The sequence below is a fragment of the Mytilinidion resinicola genome, assembly GCF_010093595.1.
Source record: "Mytilinidion resinicola strain CBS 304.34 unplaced genomic scaffold BDZ99scaffold_2, whole genome shotgun sequence".
In the NCBI taxonomy this organism is placed as follows: Eukaryota; Fungi; Ascomycota; class Dothideomycetes; order Mytilinidiales; family Mytilinidiaceae; genus Mytilinidion; species Mytilinidion resinicola.
The window spans coordinates 1,078,785-1,102,623 of NW_022985438.1; the positions used below are offsets into that span (position 1 = coordinate 1,078,785).

Sequence of the window (23,839 nt, forward strand, 5' to 3'; positions counted from 1 at the left end):
ACGAATCGGTGAGGCTACAGAAGAGCAGAATGCTGCCAACCTATTTCACGCCGATTCGTATAGCCGTACGTGAGCTCGTACGTGAGGCTATACAAATCGGCGAGGCTGCACGAATCGGAAAGGCTGCACGCCAATTCGTATAGCCTCACGTGATGTATAGGTGAATAACCGGAGCTCCGGCGCAGTGCTCCGAGCCAATTAGAGGGCGGTGAAACGACAGGGGTTTAGGGGGTGTATAACTACTAGAAAGGGGGGTGTACAACTACTAAAAAGGGGGTGTACAGGTACTAGCGCCCATAATATTTATAAAATAAATAAATTATACTTAAGTATATTTAAGGGGAGCGCTACTCGTACACCCCCTAATCGCTACACGTACACCCCCCCCTCTTAGCGCTTCACCACCTTCTAATTGGCTCGGAACACTGTTCCGTAGCCTCCGATTCGCTCGCTTAACTCGCTCACTAATTCCGAATGCTCTCTCCAAATGCGGCCATGTACAACACAAGCAATTACATAATGCCAATTTGTATAGCCTTATGTACGAGCTCACGTACGAGCTTATGTATAGCCTCACGTACGAGCTCACGTACAAGCTCACGTACGAGCTCATGTATAGCCTCACGTACGAGCTCACGTACGGCCTCGTGTGTAGCATCACGTACGGCCTCGTGTATAGCATCACGTACGGCCTCGTGTATAGCATCACGTACGGCCTCGCGTATAGCATCACGTACGACCTCGCGTATAGCATTACGTACGGCCTCGTATATAGCATTACGTGTAGAGAGACGTAAAGGTGAATGCCCGGAGGAAGCTCTGGGCTCTCCGAGCCAATTAGAAGGTGGTGAAGCGCCAAGAGGAGGGGGGTGTACGTGTAGTGAAAAGGGGGTGTACAAGTAGCGCTCCCCTTTTTTAGCGCTGTAGTTCGCCCCCTAGTACTCTAGGTAGTAGGGTATAAATATATAAATTAAGTATAAGAGTGTCAGGTTCGTGGCTGGAAAAGGGTTGTATTGCTATTGACGAGGTTGCGTGGAGAGGAGAGAGGCTCGGCTACGGGCCTGCTATATAGTTGAGCGCGCGCTAGCAGGCGCCGGCAGAACTCCGGGCGCCGGAAGAACCCTCGGCTCGGGATCACGTGACGTCCATGCACGTGATGATCCGAGGCCTCGATGACTACCAAGAGAATGCTGAGGAACGACGTGACAAAGAGTACCTGAATATTCTATTGCATCGATAACTAAAAGCATGGCTGGTTAAGAATACCCTATTCTCGTCCACTGAAGAAAGTTAACCTGTTGAAAAAAAACCAGCTTACACTAAGCCCGTGCCTAAATGTCCTTAGACGCTCCGCAGAGGAATTTAGGGTGTGCAGGGGGGTAGGTGGCAGGGGGGTGAGGGCGGTGTAGGGGGTAAAGTTGTGCACGCCTTAAATTCCTTAAGGGGCGGCTGAGGTTCCTGAGATAAGTGATACTCGGGCACGTAATGTATAGAACACGTGATGTATAGGTTTATATGCACGTGAAATATAGATCTATAGTAGGAGGCGTTCCTACTATAGATCTAGTTTAATTGGAGGCCGCACGGCCCTTACCTATGTGTATATAGCCTAGCTAGATTCCTACATAGAATCGACATCTATTGTCCTCCGAATTGTTTATCACGTGACCAGAATTATCACACGGGGTTGGTGATTGAGGCTCCAACTGAAGTCGCTCAGTCCTGGATTTTTGTTGACCTCGTTGACGAGATGAGGTGTGAGCTTTGAAGTAGGAGAAGAGATGAATGTTCGGATTCGGGTCCTGAAGTGGCGATGGGGAAGATTGAAGGAGAACACGATTAAGCTCTTGCCCAGCGATCCTACCCGACTATATCCACAGGATACTTTTATGCAGATCGTTGCCAATATGAATATATAGTAACGGTCGTTAGTCGCGGAGCTTTAATAGTTTCTTGACGGCTGGATGTGTACGAAAGGAAGTCACAGTTCTGAAGGCTCCAAGGCTGCTTCGAAAATGCTCACTGAGGGCACTAGTTCGCTAAATTTCTGCCGTTGAGGTGTCCTGCAAACCCCGCACACAGCCCCAAACCTGCAAACTAGCCCAATCATTATTGACCTTGGCATGGAGGCTGTGCAGAGTGTCGACTATAACAAGGTCCCAAGGGCCGTAACTTACCGATTTTAACTTCAACCTACTCCACTGCAAATACACACACATCTTAGCTATAAGTCGAGAAGTTACATATGGATCCCTTCACAAGCTTAAGCCTAGCAACGTCTATCATCCAAATTGTCGACTTTAGCTTGAAGCTAGTAAGCAAGGGCCATGACATTTACAAGAATGGTTCCATTACTAGCTTTGACCAAGCGAAGTCGATTGCCAATGACTTGACGGGATTGACCCAGAGCCTTACTGGTCCGCTTGACTCTATTTCCAATTCCAAGGCCCACCTGTCCGACGATGAACTTGTAAGTGATGCGCCGATCCTCTTGCACTAGTCTCTATTTTTGACCAATGTAGAAACTCAGCAATCTTGCCACAGAAACGGGACAAATTGCGCAGGAACTTATCACACTTGTCGAACACCTAACACGTCATGGCGGAAAAGCCAACCCATGGAAGAGCTTCCGGCAAGCACTGGATACGGTATGGAGCAAAACGAAAATAGCAGAAATTATCGATACTCTAAATGCATTCCGAAACGAATTGATCTTACGGGTTGTCGTGTCACTCAAATTCGACCACAAGTTTCAGCTGGCGAGAGAGGACGAGCGCTTTCGCAGCATGCAGCAAGGAAATAAGAAAATTGCAGAAGCTCTGCTCGACAATAAAAACTTCTTCACAGGAGGGTTAGATCGGATTTTACAATACAACAAAGATGAATGCGCAATTGCAAAAATTAGGCATGAAGAAACCATTGCTGCTTTAGCCACCCTTCAAGGACACTTCGCAAACCTCAACATCACGGACGACCTAAAGCCCGAGTCCCTTCGGGACTTGAGTACGTTACAACGAGATGTCCTCAATTGTCTATGGTTTAGATTCATGGGAGACCGAGGTGCAGAAATTTCGAACGCATACAAGGAGACCTTTCAGTGGATATACGATGGAGAAGCGATGTCAAGACGGGCGTGGGATAGCCTCCCAGAATGGCTTCAACATGGTGAAGGCTGTTTCTGGATAAGTGGAAAAGCTGGCTCAGGCAAATCAACGCTCATGAAATTCGTTGCTAGCGATTTACGAACGCATCGGCTCCTTGAACAATGGTCGGAGCATGAGTCACTGCTCTGCGCTTCCTTCTTTTTTTGGAACAGCGGCATTTCGTTGCAGAAATCTCAACATGGCCTCCTACGCGCAATATTACACGAAAGTCTGAGTCAGTACCCCGAGCTTGTCCCAGTTGTCTTCCCGACTCACTGTCGAATGTTTGCAAGACGCAGATTGGACATTCACGATCCGTCTTTGGTCGAACTAATGGACGCTTTCAAGATATTGACAACGCAAACGAGCATGCCACTCAAAATTTGTCTTTTTATCGATGGCGTGGACGAGTACGATGGCGATCATGTTAAGTTTGCCGAGTACTTGCGCTCCATTGCGTCGCCGCGCTGTAAATTTCTCCTCTCCAGCCGACCTACACCGAACTGTGTTGAAGCCTTCGAAAGCTGTCCTAGTCTGCGCCTGCAAGACCTGACAAACACCGACATCCAGACATACGTAAGGGGAAATTTGGTGGACAATTCCCGTGTGAGAGAGCTATTACAAGATAACCCATCTTTAGGGGACCTACTCACCAGCGAAATCGTATCAAAAGCTTCTGGTGTCTTTTTATGGGTAGTTTTGGTTGTCAAAGCCTTGAAAGATGGCCTCCGTAATCGCGACAACGTGCAGGATCTGCTTAGACGGGTGGATGAGCTACCAGCAGACCTCGACAACCTCTATGGAGAGATGCTACACCGTATGGACCCATTTTACAAGCGACAAGCGTCGATGCTCCTCCAGATGGTCTATTGGAGCACCCAACTTCCAGCCAGCACACCCATGACTGCGTTGAGACTGTCTTTTGCGATGGATAACAACCCAGACACTAGTATCAACGCGAACATTTCGGAGATTCATATAGACGAATTGGTTCGAAGATGTCGTGATATTGAGGCAATTGTACGAAGTCGTTGCTGTGGCCTCCTGGAGATACATGGGCCACATCGTGTGCTCTTCGGAGAGTCAAAGGATGAAACTGTTGAAACTTCTACGACATTGAGCATCACAATGACGAAACAGATACTGGAACTGGTTCAAATTTTAAGCAATAGAAGTGAGATGTCTGCTGATGCGGAAAAACTTCTTATGGATCTCCTAGCAGAAATGCTCCCACTCACATATATCCGGTCCCAAGTACACTTTCTACACAAGTCAGTCGTTGATTTCCTGGAGAAGCCGGATGTCTGGAAAGAACTTCAGGATATCACGTCTTGTGACGGATTTGATGGGGCGGTGTCTCTTGTCAGTGCTTCGTTATGCGAGATAAAATCAGCCTCCGTGGAACTGGAAATTGGCTGTAGTGTCGATGACAGTTCTATATGGGAAATACTCGTGCGAGCACTGCATGAATGCAGCCTTACTGAAGGTTCTACCGGCCAAGCCCAGGCGATGTTGATTGAAGAGCTAGACGCTACGATGGAGTCTCATTGGCGCAAAATCAAGGGATGGATACCCAGATTTGGCAAATCACTTGACGAACTGGGTCATTGGTCGCATACTGTTCCGTCATCTGACTCAAAATTCGTTTGGAATCACGGCGCGGTTCCGTACGGCTCTATCTTCGATCTCGCCTGTACCTTTGGTCTTGTTCAGTACGTCAAAGACGCGGTAGCGTACCCAGGAACACTGAGCCCAGATTCAAGTTCGTCCGCACACCATTCTAATGGCGATGCCCGTATGATAGGCTTGGCTCAAAGAGCTCTAAATCGGATCATATTGGACATAGACAACAGCCAAGCATCTACAAGACTATGGAGTCTTCAGCTGGAGATTTTGGAATTTAGTCTCCATAGCGGTGCAAGCCCAAATTTAGCCTTTTTCAAGGGCTTATCACCCTTCCAAGTGGCATTGCATCGCTGCAATCCGCGGGATGTCTCAGGTTGTCAAGACTGGAAGTCAATACTCCTAAAACTAGTTGACTATGGAGCAGATGTCAATGCCCCACACTCCGGGGACGCGTATCTCTTTGCAACGGGAGACGACTGGTTCAACAGCGGTCGCGATATTCGGGTGTGGCAGACACCATTAGTTGCGATCCAGGAGAAATTTTCCGAAGTTGGAAAGGCAGCAAAGACCTCGCGGACACAGGCACGCAAGATAAATCAGTTGTTTCAACAATTGCAAAGCGTGCTCATGAAGAGAGGGGGCTCTCATCGGACTTGGGTCGAGCGGGAGATGTTGGATGAAAATGGTAAACGTCAGATTGGAAAGTGGGAAGCAATTACGGATCCAATTGAGGTGGAAAGCATTCTAGAATGTCTTTGAAGCGGTCCTCGTTGTTGTACTTCTTACTTCCTAAATGTGCTAGTTAACTACTTGCTTTACTACCAGAAATAGAGAATAGTAAATCCGACCGGATTTAGTGTCATGAACCTAATCACCTAATTATGAATGGATAGACGGTAGAGAGGAAGTTATTCATCTATCTATATAAATAAGTGTGCTTAAATATAAAAGCCAACTCCTAAGAAATCTATATACTTGTAGCTCGTCCCATAAGCCAGCAAGCTAGGCTTGTCTACTCGTCCTTAATACTACGAGCAGCTTGTCGCGCTCGTGGCGAGCTGCTCGATCCGTCACGTGATCCTCCGTCCCGTGACGTCTATTCTTAGATCGTTCCCATCCACCAGCAGTCCGTAGGGGAATCCAAGATCCCTACGTGGCCAACCCTCGTCCCACGAGGTCCTGTGGCTTGGTCACGTGCTATCAGTCTGACCTGTTTCCTAGTCTCCTCGAATACCTCAGTATTTGAGTGGTTCGTGTTACGGGTTGTAACATATATATAGAAGTGCGCTAAGCGTAAATAAAATAATCCGGCTAGTATATAGGTAGTAGCCTTTACTAAGCCTTATTCTTACTAATCTAACGTACCCTGCGGGTGAGCTGCCCATGCGGGCGAGCTGCCCAGTCCGTGCACTACTAGAAATTCAATAATCTAACCTTAAATAACTCTACAACCACCTAATAAAAAGTTATACAAATTTAATGTATTATTTTTATATATATAAATACTTAGTATATAGAATATAGAGTTTATCCTTATAGTAGTTAGCTAGTAATAAAGGGTAAGGTCTAAAATAGGGGTTGTCACGGTATCGACCGCGACACCCTACCTACCGAAATTCTGCCGCAGATTGCTACAACTCCAGCAATCTGCACCGGCCTACTACCGTTGGCCGGCCTCCTGCCCTGCCTACCCTGCTCCGCTCCCGTCTCGCTTCCGCTTCCTATCCTGTCCCGCTCCAGCCACCTACCGGCTGCCCCCTTTTCCTATCACCTGATCTGGTAAGGACCTCGCGTACACGCGTGCCACGCGCCGAAACGGCATAGAGGCCGTACGCCACGCGCTCGGCCACGCCCTTATATCCGGTGGCCCGTCTCCCGTCTTCCTGTTCCTTACACAACGTCTTGATTCTCCACGTAGCATTGTACATAGCACCTAATCAACGCTCCTCTTTGAGCCCTCGACCTCTCGCGTGTAGCGCTATCGTGACAGGGGTCTAAATTTAATAATTAGTTAACTACTATAAAAATAGACTTTATATTCTATATACTAAATATTTATATATATAAGAATAATATATTATATTTGTATAACTTTTTATTAGGTAGTTGTAGAGTTATTTAAGGTTAGATTATTGAATTTCTAGTGGTGCACGGACTGGGCAGCTCGCCCGCATGGGCAGCTCACCCGCAGGGTACGTTATTATATATAATATATTAGGAATTAAAGTCTAGCTAAGCAATATACTAAAATAACTGTTATTGGATGGATGTGAAATGGTGGCGCCATGCGGTGCTTTGCGAGAGAAGGACGAAGACGACGTCATCGCCGTGAGCAATACATGGCATAGTGAACTATCATTGGATGAATTTGCAACACCGGTGAGAAGCTAGGATCGGCCCGACACGCGTACCTGCGTGGCACTTTTTGACATAAGTTTGGTGCAGGGCGCGCAGATTGAGATTTTCCGATGTCGCTGCTTTCAATCCATATTTAACCACTTTCTTAAACCTCAATTCCTCCATTTTCTTGACCAAACTTCCTTAACTCTCAGCCATACTCTATCACCGCACCAATCCACCTTCTCCCACAAGGGGCGAAGAATAGTCGTCCGATGATTTCTTTAGACCGCCAATAATGTCTGCGAAGAATGATCCCAGGGAGAATGAAGTGAGCACAGCGGCGCCTGAGAATGACGAACTAGGAACCAGCCCTGCTGCGCCGTTCAATCACGCACGACCCGATTGGAGCGATGTTTCCTACTATCTCTCGATGCGAGACGGAGTTCGTCTCGCCATCAGCATCTATTTTCCCGATCACATGCCACCGGCGAAACCAGCACCTGTGGTCCTAGTGCAGACCCGGTACGGTAGGGCAGGGGCGCGGCACAAAGACAGTGATAACCCGCGCACGCTCGACCCGTGGCTCCGGGCCGGTTATGTCGCCGCGACGGTAGACGTCCGTGGCACCACTGCTTCGTTCGGGGCGCGGGACTGCGAACTGGGTCCCGATGAACAAGCCGATATGGATGAGATCATCGAACATCTCGCCGGCTTGCCGTGGTCAAATGGCAAGATCATTGCTACCGGCACGTCTTATACTGGCAACACAGCCGATCTGGCGACCACCAGGCCCGCGCCTGCACTGGTCGGGGCGATCCCGCGCGCCACCGATTTTGACTTCTGGGAGCTGTTTTGGCCGGGCGGCATTCCGAATGACTCGATGTTCCGAGATTGGGCGGCCGAAGTCCATGAGATGGACTTTGGCCGTTCTACCTCTACAGTCGTGTCCGAGTCGGCGCCGAACGGGGAAGAGAAAGTCCTGGATGGCCAGTCGAGGGTCGACGACATCGCTGAGTTGTTCCCGCTAATCTAGCTAGTCGACGAGGATGCCGAGTACACGCTGGTTCACGAAGCTCTCAGAACGAGAGAAGCCGATCGCCGCCATTGGAATGCCGATGACTACAACAACATATTTTTCCGCGACGACAGGACTGCCAACGGGCATTCCTTTTTTGACGCGTGCGCCGCGGCACACATCGACCATGTGCGCAGGGAAGGGAAGCCCGTCCAGTACTGGGGGTCGTGGATGGACGCTAATACCGGCGATGAAGCCATAAATCGTTTCCAATCGGCACCTGAAGTTCCCAGCGTGACCATTATCACGGCGAATGATCATGGCGGCGGCGTTTGGGCTGATCCCTTCTTTCCCGGCTCGACAGACCCGTTGCCTGCCATGGACGAGCAGCACACGATGCGGCTGGCGTTCGCCAATGACGTCGTGAATAACGGTGTGCCCCCGAGGCGCATTAAATACTACGTGCTGGGCGCAGGGTCGTTTCGCGAAGCCGCCATCTGGCCGCCCCAGGGTGTTGAATACGCGCATTTCAATCTGGATCGGGCAGGGACTCTGACGCGAAGTGTGCCGGGCGACGGCAAAGACATTTACCATGTCGATTTTACTGCAACCACCGGCAAACATAACCGCTGGTATCAGTTCACTCGCGCCAGCTACGGCGACAGACGCCGTCACGATCTAAAACTGCTCACCTACGACACCCCTCCTTTCATCGAGGACGCGGAGTTGGCGGGGTGGCCGGTCGTTGTCCTGCAGATGAGCGCGGCAACCAGCGACCCAGCCGTGTTTGCTTATCTGGAGGACGTGGCTCCAGATGGCACCGTCACTTACATCACCGAGGGCCAATTGAGAGCGATTAACCGCAAGATCGCTGACCGGGACGCGCTTCCGTACGATGCAGGTCCGGTACCGCATTCGTTCAAGAGAGCCGACGCACTGCCAGTGGTGCCCGGGGAAAAGTTCTCCCTGGCATTTAAGCTCTATTCCGTCGCCGCGCTGATCAAGAAAGGCCACCGCATAAGGCTGGCCATCGGCGGGGCGGACATTGATACGTTCCGGCGTCTTTCACACGCGCCGGAACGCTTCGAGGTTTATCGGGGTGGGAGCGAAATGAGCAGGCTAAACCTGCCGCTCCGGCCATGGCGTTAAAGCGCTGACATTTCAGCTCAATCTCAGAGAACGGACCATACAGAAAATGGAACAATACGCTTTTGCGTCAGACAACACGGCCGGCGTCGATTTGCGCATCTTGACTGCGATGCAAGATATCAACGTCGGCACAGCGTTCGCGTATGGCGAAGATTGAGTATGTTCTGCAAGGAAGAAAGAATATCATTATTGAAATTGTGCAATGAAAGCTGTTGCCCTATCAACGTTGCTTCAAAGTGACACAAGAAATCATCTCTATCTCGATTCCATGCATAATGCGAATGAGCTCAAAGGTGGGTTCAGGCCTTAATGAAGAGGAGAATGTGATGTCCATCCGGAAAAGACTGTTGCACAACAGCAGGGTTATAACTATTCTATGTTTATTAATTTATAAACAGATTTGTTTTCTAGTTAACTATATCTTTTATATTAGTATACTAACTTAATACTACGTAAAGAATGCTAAGCTAGATAGACATCCCCGCTAATAGGCGTTTAGCCGAGAATTCCACCGGGTAGAGTACTTACGCCCGAGCAGAGTGCTTGCGGTGGACTTAACTTTAAATAAAACTATCTGCAGATATATAGTTTAATAAAGCAGACGTTTATAGCGAGCAAGATTGGATAGAGCATTAGGTTAAGATAGTGTTATATTAAGAATAGAGCTAGTGTAAGGTTTAGGACAAGCATTACGTGAACTCGTTGCGAGCACGGTGCTCGCGGTTTGGGATTTCTCCGTAAGGATGCTGATTGTTCTTATCGGATGGAACATGTTTTCTTTGGCTGTGTTTAGTCATGTTATGCATGGAAAATTGGAACCTAGCTAGGTTACGGAACTAGGTCATAAGTTTGGACACACGGACACCTCACTGCTCGGGCTCCTCTCCTGCTCGCTCGACACCACTGGAAGGAGTGCCTCAGCTAGCATGCCTTCAACTAGCCAAAATGTAGTCCTATCTCCACAGCATCAAGTTCAACGTCCTACTTAGGGTCTAGAGGGCCTATTAAGACACCCTAAACAGGTGCAACGAGCGCCTAAACTTATGGCCTGGTACTGTATTGTATCCATACAATGAGCAAAATGTGAGTCCACGTTCGGAGCGTCGCTATTCAATCCGTCGTGTCACGCACATCACAATTCTCTGTTTGTCACTATTCACCAGGTCACAAAGAAATTCATTTTAAGGTAAAGCTCAGATTCTGTACTGTTCTTTGAATCTAAGGTATTAATGCTCGAGGCTCGAGTCTCTCTATCCTTTCCGCGAGGCTACGAGGAATGATAGTGTCTGAGGCGACCCATATATCCATGTGCATGGTACTTATATGGGCGCTTGAGACTTTGAGTACGATGCGAATGATGACGCAGCAGGGATTACGGTGCATATCGACTGTTCGGGCAAGCTGAACAGGACTGCTGGGGAATCACTTTTCCCCGTTTGACAACACCGTCAGGAGGAGCCCAGCGAGCAGGTGGCCGAAACCAGACCATCGATCCATTTACTAAGTCTCTCCGAGCCGGGATACCTCGATCGATGTCTTTATAATGAGTTGACCCCTCGACGCTGCCTCTGCCCGCTTCTTACTTGCCTTAGTTTGGACATGTTCGAGCGTCTTGACCTCCGCCTGGAGGTTCGAGACCATCTCCTCAATGAAAGCATCCGCCCGCGCTCCCGAGGCCACTTCCTTCTGCTCCGCCTCAAGCTTCTCGATCTCAGCCACCAGCAGCAAGGCGCCAAAGAGTCCCTCCAGCTGCGGCATCTCCATCGGAAACGACACACCCTGGAACTCCAGCTCGCCATCGCGGCCAATAGCGACCCCGTCTCGCCGCTCTCCCACGTCAGGCTCGCCGTCGGAGTCTCCCTCATCAGCTGCGTCGCCGCCTCCGCCCGAGATACCAGCGGTAGTGTCTACATCGAGAGCAACGGTCAGCGGCGGTCCCGAATACGGCTTGGGCTCACGAACCTCGGGGACGCGCTCACGAATATAGACCCCAGCTTCCCACGCAATCTCCTTGATCTTCTCGATATTCGCGATATTCGCCGCATCGTCCACCGGCCACGCGATGCCAGGGTGCTCGTCAGTGAACTTGTCCTGGATCGCGACATACTGGCTGATGAAGTGCTCCTCCAAGCACTGGAGACAGAGGAAGGGCGCCAGGGCTATTTTCGGCGCGCCGTCGACTACACAGTTAGTGCCGCATTGCTCGCTGTTGGATCCTTCGTCGGGGGCTGGGGTGGAGATGATGTGGAGGCAGCCGGCGAGTCGGTGGAGATCGCCCCAGCGGTTGCAGCGGAAGGCTTGGAGGCGTAGGTGGTTTTCGTGGGGAGACATGTTGTTGGCCTTGCGCTTAGAAAGGTTGTTGGAAAGGGTTGTTGTGGGGGGGTTAGTCTACATTGGTGGTGGTGGCCATGTCTCTATTGGGAAAGTGGGGTTTATATAGTTGGTGTGTGGAGTTCGGAGAGGAGGTGGAAGTGAAAGAGGGTAGGTTTATAGTGCTTAGTGCGTCGGCGATGGAGTCAGGTGAATGTCTCGGGTGTTGCACTCCAGAATGATGCTCTGAAGGATGACGTACGTTCGTTGACAACGCAGCGCGGTTATTAGAGGATGCAGTATAGAGTAGTGCTTCAGTTCGCCTTCCGCTCGATCTACATCACTTTTAGGAGCAGCCCAGCTAGGCGGTAACCAGTAAGTTAAGGGGTAGCCCGATTCGCAAGGCATCACATATGTACATCGCTCCTGGACTTTGAAGGTCTATGGAGGCACCCGAAACAGTGGTAGCTGAGTGCGCACAAACTTGTCGCAAGGCGCTGTAGATGTAAGGTGAAGGTAAGTCACGATGGTGGCGGAGTTGAGCTTGAGCCAAGGGTGATTAGATGGGAGGAGAACTGGCGCATACTTCCTTTCAAAGTGTTTCCTGAACGCTGCGAGCTTGGGAGATGCTAGCCGTTATGAGTACCCTTGAGCTTGGGAGATATTGATCGGGTGAGTCCATCTTCTCAGGAAGCAATAGATTACAAAGTATTATCACGATCACTCTTCGGCAAGGTACACTACCAGGCCATAAGCCCCGGCACACCGATATAACACTACTCGAGTGCGACTATGGAAGCTGGACACCACTTTCAGGAGTAGCCGCCTCGCCAGGAAGCCGGTCAGTCAAGAGGCAGCTCAGAAACCGCTGCTTGAAACTTGACATTGGGCCTAGGATTTGAAAACCTTTATACCCCAAGAAGTGGCGAGCGATTCTTCACGCATATAGCATGCCACTGTAAGTTGTACAGATTTTTGGACAAGAATAGGTTGTATGATAGAGTCGATCTTGCAATCTACTCCTAGGTTATTGGTCTAGAGTCATAGTCTAGCGTCATTCTACACTCTTCTACGTTCTTGTTCTTTAGACTACTCAAACTTCAGCGCGAATGCAAACATTCGATGCAAGATTTCGAAGCAGACTTCAGATCTCATACTTCTAGTCCTCCAGCTACTCAGCATCTTCGATCCTGACAGCCTCCAAACGACCAACAAGCGCATCGATTAGTGCGCTTTCTCGAAACCCGAGCGAATTTCCGAGTTGCTCTGCCAGGTCGTCTATCTCTACCTCGACTTCCCTGCCATTCTGGCTGAGCCGAGCAGACTCTCCTGTGAGCCTATGCGGAGAGCGTTGACGCCGATATCCTCGCCGCCCTCTCGTCTCCCCCTCCTCCTCTCCTGAGTCAGACTCAGCAAATAGGCTCATAGACCGATCCCTAGCCAGCCCCCGTCCAGCTCTCCTACCAAGCGATCTACCACGCCGTGCAGAACCCTGCCATCCACGACCATGCTCACCAACAACCTCACAAGCCCCCATATCCGTATTCTGCAGCACATATGAAGTCGCGTGTTTGATCTCCGTGTTGATCAGCATACTCACAAACCCGGGGTTAAGCTTAGACACGTCTTTACCGGCTTGCGCCTGCTGGGCTTTGAACTCCTTGACGACTCCGTCAAGATGGCTACGGACGATACTTTCGATGCAGGAAAGGCAGTAGAATGGTGGGCGCTGTTTTTCACGCGCTGTTGGATGGAGGCAGTTTTGGCGGCATTCGGAGTCGGTGCTCTTGACCTGGTGACCGCAGACGAGGTCGTGTAATCCCTCGTTAGAGTAGAAGAGGGCTGGGCGGCAGTCTTGAGTCCTCCACTGTATGCGATCTGGGCTGCCAGGTACAGAACTGGGCGAGGAGGAGGGCATGCTGGATGGTTTGTGCGAATGGGGCTCTGTGTGGATGGGATTCTGTGTGAATAGGGTTCCTTGTGAATCTTTCAGAAAGGTCGGTGAGTGGATATGCGCATATGGAGGCAGAAGAACCTTTAATGTTAATGTCGCAGGAATAAGACCTCACCCATTCACCATTCACCATTCACAAAGATATGCTGTACAGTTACAATGCATGATACTGCTTTGTGAGCGATCTGGGTTTAAGCTCTGCATTCTCGAGAATTGAGATGATCTTTCGCATTGTTTAAGCAAAGTATAATGGTGGCTATATGTCGTTCCTCGAACTCTTTCGCCACTCATCATAGAGCTCTGCCCGCCGCCTCAACCCGGGGTTTCGTGGGCTTAGGTGTATGTGCATACCCTGATCTAGAGCCAGGCCACCTCCGACGGTGTCAACCAGTGATACACCCTCCTCCCTCTCGCCGCACTCCACGTAATAGGATAGCCATAGAATAGAATCAACCCCTGAATTCCCCAGCTAGACTTCCCCCAAAACTCCTCTAAAACTACTCCGTCCCGTAAAGACATTCAGATAGCGAGCTCGTCGATACTGTCGATGGTGTCGTCTGCCTCTCGATCAGGATCCAGGTGTGGGCATTTCGGCGGTGGCGACGACCGGCGACGAGGTTTCGCCGACGGTCTCAAACCTCTGTCCAGCGCTTCTGTCCTCGATTCCGAATCTGGCTCTTCGGGGAGCGGCGAGAGACGAATACCCGTTCCGTCATTCTTCGCTCCCTTCCCCTCCTTCTTCTTCTTCATAGGGCTAAACTTCCCAAAAGCCCCACAAAGCACCGCAAGACATCCCGCGTGTTCTTCTTCAATCGGCGCAGGCGTCCCCGCTGCCGGTCGTGGACGCCGTGGGCTTTCTTCCACCGCATCGCCGTCGATTTCAACCACCGTAATGCGCACGCCTTCCGGCTCTGCGGCCGCTGACGACTGCTGCGATACCCGAGCTCTGCTTGTTTTACTACTTGTGGCCATCTGCTCTACTGCATCTTCGTACCTAGAATCCGGGGTAGAGGAGGCAGAGGCTGGGACGATGGGGCGGTCGGCGAAGCGGACGCTGTGGGGGGAGGAAGTAGAAGACATGGCTGGTCCTGCTGTAGAAAACGCGTGTCGTCCTATTGGGATGAAGTGGAATGGTTGAGATAATGAGGGAGGAAGAGCGACGGCGAGTCTCTCCCACGACGCAGGACCTCTAAGGCACTGAAGAGGTAGAGTTGGTTGACAACGTAGGTTTTTGGACTAAATAAAAGATGTTGGTGTCTATAGCTGTGGTGTATGCGCTGAAGAAGGAGCATGTTAGAGAAGATACGGTTCTTTATTAGCCTTACTTAGGAAACGGAGATGGTGAATGGTGAAGGGCGTATGTTGATGAAAGTGCTGGCTTGAGTAGGTATCAAGAGATCATTCCTACTCTTTCAAAAGCATCAGCTTATGCTTAGAGCTTTTGCTTTACAGGATGCCGTACTATAGACTCATACTATATACATGGAGGTGCTGAAAAGTGAGGTGCAAGTCTTAGACCAGCATTGCCATTGGCGCTACCTGATTTCATTCACGCCGAAGTTTATCCGTCCGCAAAAAAACCCCCCGTTCTTCACCTTTTGCGTTTCCTTGCCAAGATTTGCTGCAAAGGGGAAACTCGCGGACGTGGAACCATGGGTGTCGAACCACGGGTGACGGTGGTCTGCGCGACCTCCGCATCCTAATAAAAGGCACACCATTAAATGGAGAGGCTTGAGGCAAAATGAGGAGACTCCGCTATGAGTTCTCACAGCGATTGACATTGTCTGGCTATCGCGCGACGCTTACCGGTCGGCGGTGGTCTAACGGTCGATATTACGATACTTCTTCACAACAACTAGAGGTCTTACGGTCGGCATTGCAACACTCCCTCCCTTCCCCTTCTCTCACTGCACATGGCCCTACGGTCGACATTGGTTGTGAATGGGATACATGGCCTTCGGGTCTATCTTCTTTTTCTCCTTCTTCCTGTGTATTTGACGAATGGGCCATTCGTGAAATGTGAAAGTAGTGGTGGAATATTGGTCCCTTCCTGTATAACCGATTCCTTAGCAGCTTCAGTGTATATCTTTCTCTCTCTCACACACAGATCTAGCTAACTTCCTCACCAACACCACTTACAATACAATCTTCTCTTCCTGCATACCGAGCCCTTACACTGGTAGTCTACCTAATCTGAGGTACCGTCGATGTGCTAGGTAGTGTGCGAAGTCACACAAAAAAGCGTTACTGTCATCACTCAATGCAAATTGCGGAAAAAACTCCAAAAAACTCCCATCATTATTTTTTCATTAGATTAGAGACATGCAATGTCTGTGACCAACACCCGAATTCGACAAGATTGTAAGGACCGATAGAAATGCTGGACGCCCCGATGAACTCCTGAAAATGCGATGGACTGTGTATGTGTGTGAAGGAGGTGTGAAGAGGAGAGTATGATGTAGGTGTAGTTATGGATGTGAGAGAGAAGGGTAGTGCGGCAGCGACTGCAACGCGTGCCAAGATTGGTCGCTCCTTTCCTCCCTCCTCAGTGCGCCAGTGCTACCACTTTAAACATCCACCGACTTAGGCGCCGCGCCCGCCTTCTTGTTCTTATAGAAGAGCGTCGGGAGGAGGATGCACGAGGTCGTGAAGAGCAGGCACAGCGCAATGCTCAGGCCCCAGATCGCCTTGGTCTCGAAGCAGTTGGCCTTGGTCGCGCCGGCCCAGTTGCCCAGGTACAGCTTGTTGCCCACAATGTTGAGGTTCGCGGTCACAGACTCCGTAAATGCGTACGCGGACGCGGCCTCGGCTTCCTTGGACGACGCTTTGCCGATGACGTAGCAGTTAAGGAAGGAGAGGGGCTTGCCGACGGTCACGGCGACGACGATGAAGGCGATGAGCAGGAGCGAGTCGAAGCCGGACATGACGAAGAGGCCGAGGTTGGCTTCGGACCAGTAGAAGGCGATGCTGACGAGGCAGTAGAGGGTCGCGATGCAAGTCTGGAGGTGGGGTGTTAGGATGGGTTACATAAAGTTAGGCACTGGCGGGAGACGTACCACGCTGAGGGTTCCCACGAACTCCTTGGGAGGCTCAATTCCGCTGGAGACGATCAAGGAGACGAAGTTGGCTGTTATGCCGACGATGATGATCATGGAGATGACTTGGAGAACGCGCACGAGGAGGAAGGTCTTGCTGAGGGGAGCAGCTCCATAGGATGGGATAGGCATGATGGCTGAGTTGGCGTTGGTGGTTGGTAGAGAAAGTGAGTGGATGCGAAAGTGTAGATAGCTCGGAACGACAGTTGACGGTCAGGAGGACAGGTTAAGTAGCAAAGAATGGATCGTGATCTGCTGGCAGATAGAGAGAATGCAAGTGCTGGCAGAAGACTTTTTGATGAAAGAGTGAGGCCTGACCCGAAAACGGAAAGAAATGTAAGGAAAAAAAGACGGAAGGAAAGTCGTCAAGAGATGGAAATGCTGAGCTGGCTTGTTGAGTTGATGATGGGAGCTACAAACCGCAGCGTCTACGTGGTTTATATATCTAGAGATCTCTGCTACAAGTCAGTCGCCAGACACTTGCTATTCCTGTCGACATCAGTGCTTGGTCGCTCGTTTCATCAGATCGTGAGTAGTCGCTGGGCCTGCCAATCAGCAGCCCATATGGCCATGGCCAGAAATTCTCCGATCTAGCGAGAGTTTGACGCAGAGACACTCACGCGAGTGGGCGGCTACAGCATAAACAACACTTCTCGCCCACCCAAAGCATGGCTGGTCCAGAGCCACTCACACCGCGCAGATGACTGGCGGCTGGCCGGGAGGGCAAGCCACACCAACGGGCTCTGCGTTCGCTGGGTTACAGTTGTCGACGCCTGAAGATGCGGATGTTTCGCCGCACGCCGCGACCCACTCTGCCCACAGGGCGCGCGGGAGCTATCATTAGATCGCCGTGGGGCTCAACGAGAGGCCCAAGGAGAGGCTCCGGAACGGTGGTGCGCGTTGGCTGTTTGGCCTGATGGTTGAGACTTGTTGGGGAAAGATGAGGCTGGCAAAGCTCCGTGCGACGCGCTGGAGGGCAGCCAATTCTTGCCTTGCTTACGAAGTAGAACTCTGCACTGACACCAGAGCAGTGACCAGACTCAAGGCTGCTTTTTGATTGCTGGCACGCGAACAGTGGCCGTCTGAGGCTGCTGCAGTCTAGCATTAGTATGCTTGGTTCATGAGGCCGCGAGTGGTGAGTGGATGACTTGGCAGTTGGGATCGCTGACAAGTCAGAATAACATTCATGCTCATCAGAGACTGTTTATGTGCACCTCACTGCGAAAGAAGCTCGCACAGCGTGGTAGTGTAGAAGTGAAGAACATTGCAGGAGCACGTGAGGGCCAGGTACGATGCACTCCCCACTCTCGTCGGCGCCTTGATAGGCAGGTCCTCGCGATATCTGCGGGACGGCTGCGGCTTCAGTACTCCGTCGCACTCGGAGAAGCCCACGCGCCTCTACAAAGACGGATAGCTCCAGAGCTCCCCGCTGCCACCCGTCTGTCTCTCAATGTTCTCCGCACTCATTCCAGCTCTCACCTTCAAACATTAATTCTCTAGCTGCAGCAGCGAGCGACACAATGTTCATGTCACAGCACCGCCGCGACTGGTAAGTTTGACAGTCCTGGATAGCTTTCCGATCAATACTGACAAGTACTACAGCACGCGAAAGCAGAATGAGCGCGCATCCAAGATCGCAGCACTTCCTCAAGCCTATCTCTCTCCTCTCTCGCCAGAAGACCGAACCATATTGGGGAAACCCATTCAAGAGCTGGTGCAAGAGGTCCATAAACAAATTACAAAACCCGTGGACATCCTCCGAACATACGGCAAGGTTGCTCTGAAAGCCCAAGAGAAGACCAATTGCGTGACAGAAATCCTATTTCCCGAGGCCGAAGAATGGGCAGAAAAGGAAGTCAACTTGAAGGGGCCACTTGCGGGTATACCAGTGTCACTGAAAGACTCCATCGTGGTCAAGGGCTTTGATACCAGTGTTGGATACTCCTGCAAAACAGGAAAGCCGTATGCTGCAGATGGTATCATGGTCAAGATTCTCAAGGACGCTGGTAAGTAACATCTATCAACCCTTCTAGGGCCTACCTGACCTCCGCAGGTGCTGTCCCTTTCGTGAAGACAAACTTGCCAACCACACTTCTTTCTTTCGAGTCTACCAATGATGTTTGGGGCCGCTGCACAAATCCCCACAACAACAAGTACTCGCCTGGTGGTTCGACAGGAGGAGAGGGCGCAATCCTCGCCTTTGGCGGTAGTCGCATAGGAATCGGCTCGGATGTCGCTGGCTCTGTACGCGCACCTGCTCACTTTTCTGGCTGCTATTCAATCCGTTGCTCCACTGGTAGGTGGCCAAAGATGGGCAATGATACCAGCATGCCAGGCCAAGAGGGAATTCCTAGCGTCTTTAGCCCGATGGCGAGAACGCTCAACGACCTGACCTACTTCACCCGAAGTTTTATTGGAATGAAACCTTGGAAGTACGACCACACGGTTCATCCGCTAGAGTGGCGAGAGGAGGTAGAGACAGAGTACAAGGAGAAGAAGAAGTTCAGAGTGGGTGTTCTGAGAGACGATGGTGTTGTCACTCCAGCTCCAGCGTGTGCCCGAGCCCTGGATCAAGTTGCAGCGGCCCTTTCTTCCGAGGGACACGAAGTGTTCGACGTTACTCCCCCGTCTCCGTACGAGGCCCTTGTCATTGCTTCTCAGCTTCTCAACGCCGACGGCACCAGGACTTTCAGTTCGTTCTTCCGGTCTGGTGAGTGGAATGATCCTGGCGCAGCACAGATGACTTTCTACATGCATCTTCCTCGACCCGTCAAGTATCTCTACTATCTATGGGTCAAATACGTCAAGAAGGATAGCATATGGGCTGGTCTTCTTCAAGGGTGGTCAGAGAAGAGTGCTTTCGAGAACTGGCAGCTTGTGGCTAAGCGTGAGGCATACAAGGCGAAATGGCATGCGTGGTGGCAAGAAGAGGCGAAAATGGACTTCCTGATCACAGTGCCAAATGCGACACCTGCAGTACCTCATAATGGCATGAAGGATGCTGTTAGCAGCTGCGGATACACGTTCCTATTCAATCTGGTAAGTAAGCTCGCCGCTTGACTGAGCTTCTGACTGATCTGTGGTAGCTGGACTACACATGCGGTATCATGCCCGTGACTCACGTGGACAAGACACTGGACCAACTTCCCGCATCCTTCAACTTGAAGAAGCTAAATGGCGTAGCCAGGGGCGCTTACATGCACTATGATGCGACAAAGATGGATGGGCTTCCTGTAGCCGTGCAGGTTGTTGGCCAGCGGCTGGAGGAGGAGAAGGTGCTGTCAGTGATGGACAGGATCGAGTCAGCTTTGGAAAAACGTGGCGAAGCATACCAGTTACTGGAGGTTGACTAGAAGGGGCAAAGCGAGCTGCATAGGATCAGGTGACAGTGGGCTAGGCAGGCATGGAGTCACCTTAGGAAGGGGTCGGCTACGAAGTGGCCACAGGTCGAGTTGTCTAGCAGTACATCACTTCTACAGCAATCAATCAGCTCTCTCACACACTCTTCTTCAACGTGAATGCAGTCCGAAATACAGCTTGGCAGTTCCCAGTTGCATATGCTGATGATATCTCAGCGCACTGACGGCCCAGTGTTGGCGTTCGGGCCAGTCGTTTAAGGTGGAGCACACGTGCCCCTCGCGTCACGGCGAGCCAGAGGAACTTTAAACTTCGACATCCCACTCGTCCTTCCAACCTCACACCTCACCGACACCCTCAACATCCACCCGCCCTGACCGTCGGTCGCCTCTGCGACCTTCCTCGCGCGACCATGGCGCCGCCGCGAGGCGCCATTAAATGGCCGCCCAACATCCTCGACCACTCCCTCGAACTGACGCGCGAATTTGACCGGCTCTGCAACAAACCCAGCATCCAGACCAAGCAGGCTGTATCCTATATCGAGTTCCTCGAGTTCGGAGCCGGTATGCAGCGATTGCACGAGAAACTCATGGACATGTACCACCCCAATGGAATCATACCTGGACAGCCGACGCCCCAGGCGGCATCGAACTACATTGGCCAGCGGACGGACACCGGCTCGACTCAGTACCCATACGCCACGCAAGCCAACCGCAGCGTGCCATCTCCATATACAAACTCTGCACCACCAGTACAGAGGCGCGGTAGCGGCTATACTCCATCTGCGTTTGCCCAGCATCCTGCGTCGGGACAAGTCAATAGCACCTATGGCGCGAGTAAGAACGGGACCACGCCGGTATTTTCACGGCCAGGGAGTGCTCCAGTCAATGGGCAGACACAGGCGCCAAATCATAGCGTTTCGAGAGACGGTGCTCAAGCAGTCTTTCAGTTCCACAACGGAGGTCGATCTTCCCCCGATGCGCAGGCCTCTTCAAGTTCAGGGCTACCTTCTGGAACCGGCACACCTGCAGCTGAAACCTCGCCATTATTCAGCGGGTTCTCTCAGAACACTCAGAATATCTTGAAGAAAGTGGGCGTGAACACTTCTAGCACGGCACCTAGGGGAATACCACCAGTTGCGCCCGGTGACCGTTCTTCCTTCGTCGAAGTCTACTCGCCGTCCACCGAGGAGATCATCAATCGCATCAATCGTGCCAAGACGGGAATTCACCTCCAGCCGATGATTACTACAACCGCGAACAGCTTCCAACCGCCTGGGACGTTTCCTTCAAGACCTGATTCAAGGCCAATGCAGTATAGGGTGGCGGACCAGAGATTGGAGCAGCAAGGAGTGAGACAGCCAGTGCCTTCGTCGTGGGCTCCGCCACCGTCTTTGTCATTCGGCCAGCCAGTGCCTTCGGTATCGGCGCGAGCAGTGCCTTCGCCATGGACGCAACCTGGAACGCAACAGCCACCTGTGCGACTTGATGCGCAGTCAATTACGCAGCCAGACAATCATCCGGCGCGAGTTTCTGTACAGTCGACTCCACGGCCCGAAAAGCAACCAGAAGTTCCACAAGCCACCCAGCCGGAGCAGCGACCAGAGGCGGCACCACAGCAACAGCCGGAGCCGAACTCATCGACCGAGCCAGTTTTGCAAATAAACGCGGCGAGTTCAGACCAGAATGCGATGGTGCGAACCTACTCATTTGGATCTGTTTCTACGTTGACCGACCAGGAGGTGACCCCGGAGCCCATCTCTCCAGAGCACAGTCCGATTGAGCCAACTCATCCTATGCCAATTCAAGAGTTCCAACCGGACCCAGAGGATGTGCAGTCAGAGCCGGAAATTCAGTCCGTGCGCCGGCGTGAGAGACAGAAGTCAAAACCAGAACTGAAGGGGATCCAGGCAGCCCGACGCCAGTCATCACGTAGGACTTCAAACACACCCAGCACTTATAACCTCAAGCTTCTCGCCGGTACTGCGCTTCACACCCCGACCAAGTACCTAGCCAAGCACATTCCGAATGTCACCCGCACCCCCAAAGCAGCACAAGCCCCTCTTACCGCGACCCCGGACACTTCACTGTCCCTGGCCGAATCACGCATCTCTTCTCGCTCTACCTCGCGCCCAGGATCTACTAAGGGAAAAACTGCTGCACCGAAGGCCGCCACAACCATCTCTTCGAGACCACCTCGTCGGGTTCGCGGCTTTACTGAGGCGAAAGGTCTGTTGGCAGGCGAGGCTGTCCTCAAAGCCTTCAGAGAGGCGCAGGCGCGGATGAGGATTAAGGGTTCCACGCGTTTAGAGAGAATCATCAATGCGATGAATGAAGATGATGGACGAGCGAACGGCACGGCTCAGCTTACGCCGCCTGAGAGTGTCAGCGGCAACAAGGGGACCTCGCCACAGGACGCAATCGCCATCGACTCTACTCCATCTGAGGAGAGGGATGGCGAGTCTGCGAACAATGCCCGAAAGCGAAAGCGGAATTCCTCAGTCGGATCGGCTGCCGAGGAGGTAGAAGTCCAACGATCTACAGCAAGTAGTGGTAGGATCGAGCTTGGCAGCCCACAAGATTCCACAGAGGAGAACCCGCCTCATTGGGCCAACCGGGAGCGTGCAGGCGGACGATTCGTGTCGAAGCAGAAGGAGGTAGTCGCAAAGAAGAAGCGAAAGCAGTCAAAGGCCCGTAGTTCTACTACAGGATCTGATGCTCCAGCCACTCCAGCCTCTCCAACCGCTCCGAAAGCCATTTCCAATAGTAGAACTCGCTCCTCCGCTGTTGGCTCTGAGGCTCCGACTACTCCGGCCGCCCCAGCCGCTCCAACTACCTCCAAAGTCACAACCAGTACGAGAACTCGCTCTTCTGCTCTTGGCGCTGAGGCTCCAGCTACTCCGGCCGCTCCAGATGCTTCCAAAGCTACTGCTAGTACGAGGGCTCGCTCTTCTGCTGTAGGCTCCGAAGCTCCGGTAACTCCCAAAGTCACTCCAAACACTAGCACTACGGATCAGCAAGTCACCTCGCGTGGTCGGACAGTTCGTGCTTCAACCAAGGCCAAGCAGAACCAGGAAATGAGGGAGCGAGGCGTAGTAGACGGTGACGAATAGGCGGTTCTTCGAATTCAAACATGCGATTACGACCGAGCGTGCCATTATACACATGTCGTCGAGGTCCCTTGATCGATGACATGAGTTTCAGCTTTGAGGGTATGTTTCAAGCTGGGACACAATGCAGCGGAGGATAAAACTTGCGTGTGATTTCTATGGGGACGTATAAGCAGTGGATGATTAATCGGAACTTACGTGTCTTTACATGCTACGTGTAGTGTGCAAAACGGCGGTACCGTAGCTGATTTGCTGGGAATGTCTAGCATTGCATACATTACGAGGGTCATTCACTTGATCCATCTACATTACGTAGCGACTCAAATTACACGATAAAAATTCAAAAATAAAGATTCAATAACAAATGTTCGCTTCGCGTGACTGTGAGAAATTGGTGATATCACTTGCTCAGGTGTAAGTACAGTACTAGGTCATAAGTTTGGGCACCCGGATATACCACTGCATGCGTTACACAGTCGATCGCTCGACACCACCGTGAGAAGTAGCTTAGCTAGTAGGTGTTCACCTTGTCAAAAGGTAGCCTACTTTCTACAGCATCGACCGTTATATCGTATTTGGAGTATGAGAAGCTCAGCGGTGTACCTCAAGCAGCGGCAGGAGAGTGTGCCCAAACTTATGTCGCAAGACTGTAGCTGCAACAGTCATGTTTGAAGTGATCAGGCAAGTTTTTCAAAGATTGTAGAGACTAAGAGTGCCGGTAGAAACCTTCTTGCTTATTGG

General features: G+C 51.5%; 9 protein-coding genes across 9 annotated transcripts; 6 read left to right on the forward strand and 3 right to left on the reverse strand.

Moving 5' to 3' along the window:
• Positions 1 to 2,245: 2,245 nt before the first annotated feature.
• On the forward strand, positions 2,246 to 5,528 carry BDZ99DRAFT_514589 (uncharacterized protein; the record flags this gene model as incomplete). The annotated part of the gene is made up of 2 exons (XM_033724887.1): positions 2,246 to 2,470; positions 2,523 to 5,528. The coding sequence occupies 2 exons, from the start codon at positions 2,246 to 2,248 to the stop codon at positions 5,526 to 5,528; spliced, it is 3,231 nt and encodes a 1,076-aa protein (XP_033582930.1).
• Positions 5,529 to 7,212: 1,684 nt separating this feature from the next.
• Positions 7,213 to 8,249, forward strand: BDZ99DRAFT_126467 (alpha/beta-hydrolase). Its single transcript, XM_033712572.1, has one exon. The coding sequence runs from the start codon at positions 7,405 to 7,407 to the stop codon at positions 8,140 to 8,142; it is 738 nt and encodes a 245-aa protein (XP_033582931.1). The 5' UTR covers positions 7,213 to 7,404; the 3' UTR covers positions 8,143 to 8,249.
• BDZ99DRAFT_457898 (galactose-binding like protein) lies at positions 7,999 to 9,739 on the forward strand. The gene has a single exon (XM_033718792.1). It carries the CDS (start codon positions 8,356 to 8,358, stop codon positions 9,271 to 9,273), a length of 918 nt encoding a protein of 305 aa, XP_033582932.1. The 5' UTR covers positions 7,999 to 8,355; the 3' UTR covers positions 9,274 to 9,739.
• Positions 9,740 to 10,773: 1,034 nt separating this feature from the next.
• Positions 10,774 to 11,629, reverse strand: BDZ99DRAFT_542027 (uncharacterized protein; the record flags this gene model as incomplete). The annotated part of the gene is made up of 1 exon (XM_033726753.1): positions 10,774 to 11,629. The coding sequence occupies exon 1, from the start codon at positions 11,602 to 11,604 to the stop codon at positions 10,774 to 10,776; it is 831 nt and encodes a 276-aa protein (XP_033582933.1). The 5' UTR covers positions 11,605 to 11,629.
• Positions 11,630 to 12,754: 1,125 nt separating this feature from the next.
• On the reverse strand, positions 12,755 to 13,501 carry BDZ99DRAFT_514592 (uncharacterized protein; the record flags this gene model as incomplete). The annotated part of the gene is made up of 1 exon (XM_033724888.1): positions 12,755 to 13,501. One exon carries the CDS (start codon positions 13,499 to 13,501, stop codon positions 12,755 to 12,757), a length of 747 nt encoding a protein of 248 aa, XP_033582934.1.
• A 555-nt stretch (positions 13,502 to 14,056) lies between these two features.
• On the forward strand, positions 14,057 to 15,004 carry BDZ99DRAFT_542030 (uncharacterized protein). Its single transcript, XM_033726754.1, has one exon. The coding sequence runs from the start codon at positions 14,085 to 14,087 to the stop codon at positions 14,673 to 14,675; it is 591 nt and encodes a 196-aa protein (XP_033582935.1). The 5' UTR covers positions 14,057 to 14,084; the 3' UTR covers positions 14,676 to 15,004.
• Positions 15,005 to 16,104: 1,100 nt separating this feature from the next.
• On the reverse strand, positions 16,105 to 16,764 carry BDZ99DRAFT_484743 (uncharacterized protein; the record flags this gene model as incomplete). Its single annotated transcript, XM_033722663.1, has 2 exons — positions 16,105 to 16,536; positions 16,594 to 16,764. The coding sequence occupies 2 exons, from the start codon at positions 16,762 to 16,764 to the stop codon at positions 16,105 to 16,107; spliced, it is 603 nt and encodes a 200-aa protein (XP_033582936.1).
• A 1,269-nt stretch (positions 16,765 to 18,033) lies between these two features.
• On the forward strand, positions 18,034 to 20,085 carry BDZ99DRAFT_457900 (amidase signature enzyme). The gene is made up of 4 exons (XM_033718793.1): positions 18,034 to 18,181; positions 18,235 to 18,638; positions 18,686 to 19,671; positions 19,719 to 20,085. Exons 1-4 carry the CDS (start codon positions 18,153 to 18,155, stop codon positions 19,983 to 19,985), a joined length of 1,686 nt encoding a protein of 561 aa, XP_033582937.1. The 5' UTR covers positions 18,034 to 18,152; the 3' UTR covers positions 19,986 to 20,085.
• Positions 20,086 to 20,343: 258 nt separating this feature from the next.
• On the forward strand, positions 20,344 to 23,460 carry BDZ99DRAFT_126508 (uncharacterized protein). The gene is made up of 2 exons (XM_033712573.1): positions 20,344 to 20,682; positions 21,015 to 23,460. The coding sequence occupies exons 1-2, from the start codon at positions 20,598 to 20,600 to the stop codon at positions 23,099 to 23,101; spliced, it is 2,172 nt and encodes a 723-aa protein (XP_033582938.1). The 5' UTR covers positions 20,344 to 20,597; the 3' UTR covers positions 23,102 to 23,460.
• Positions 23,461 to 23,839: the final 379 nt, after the last annotated feature.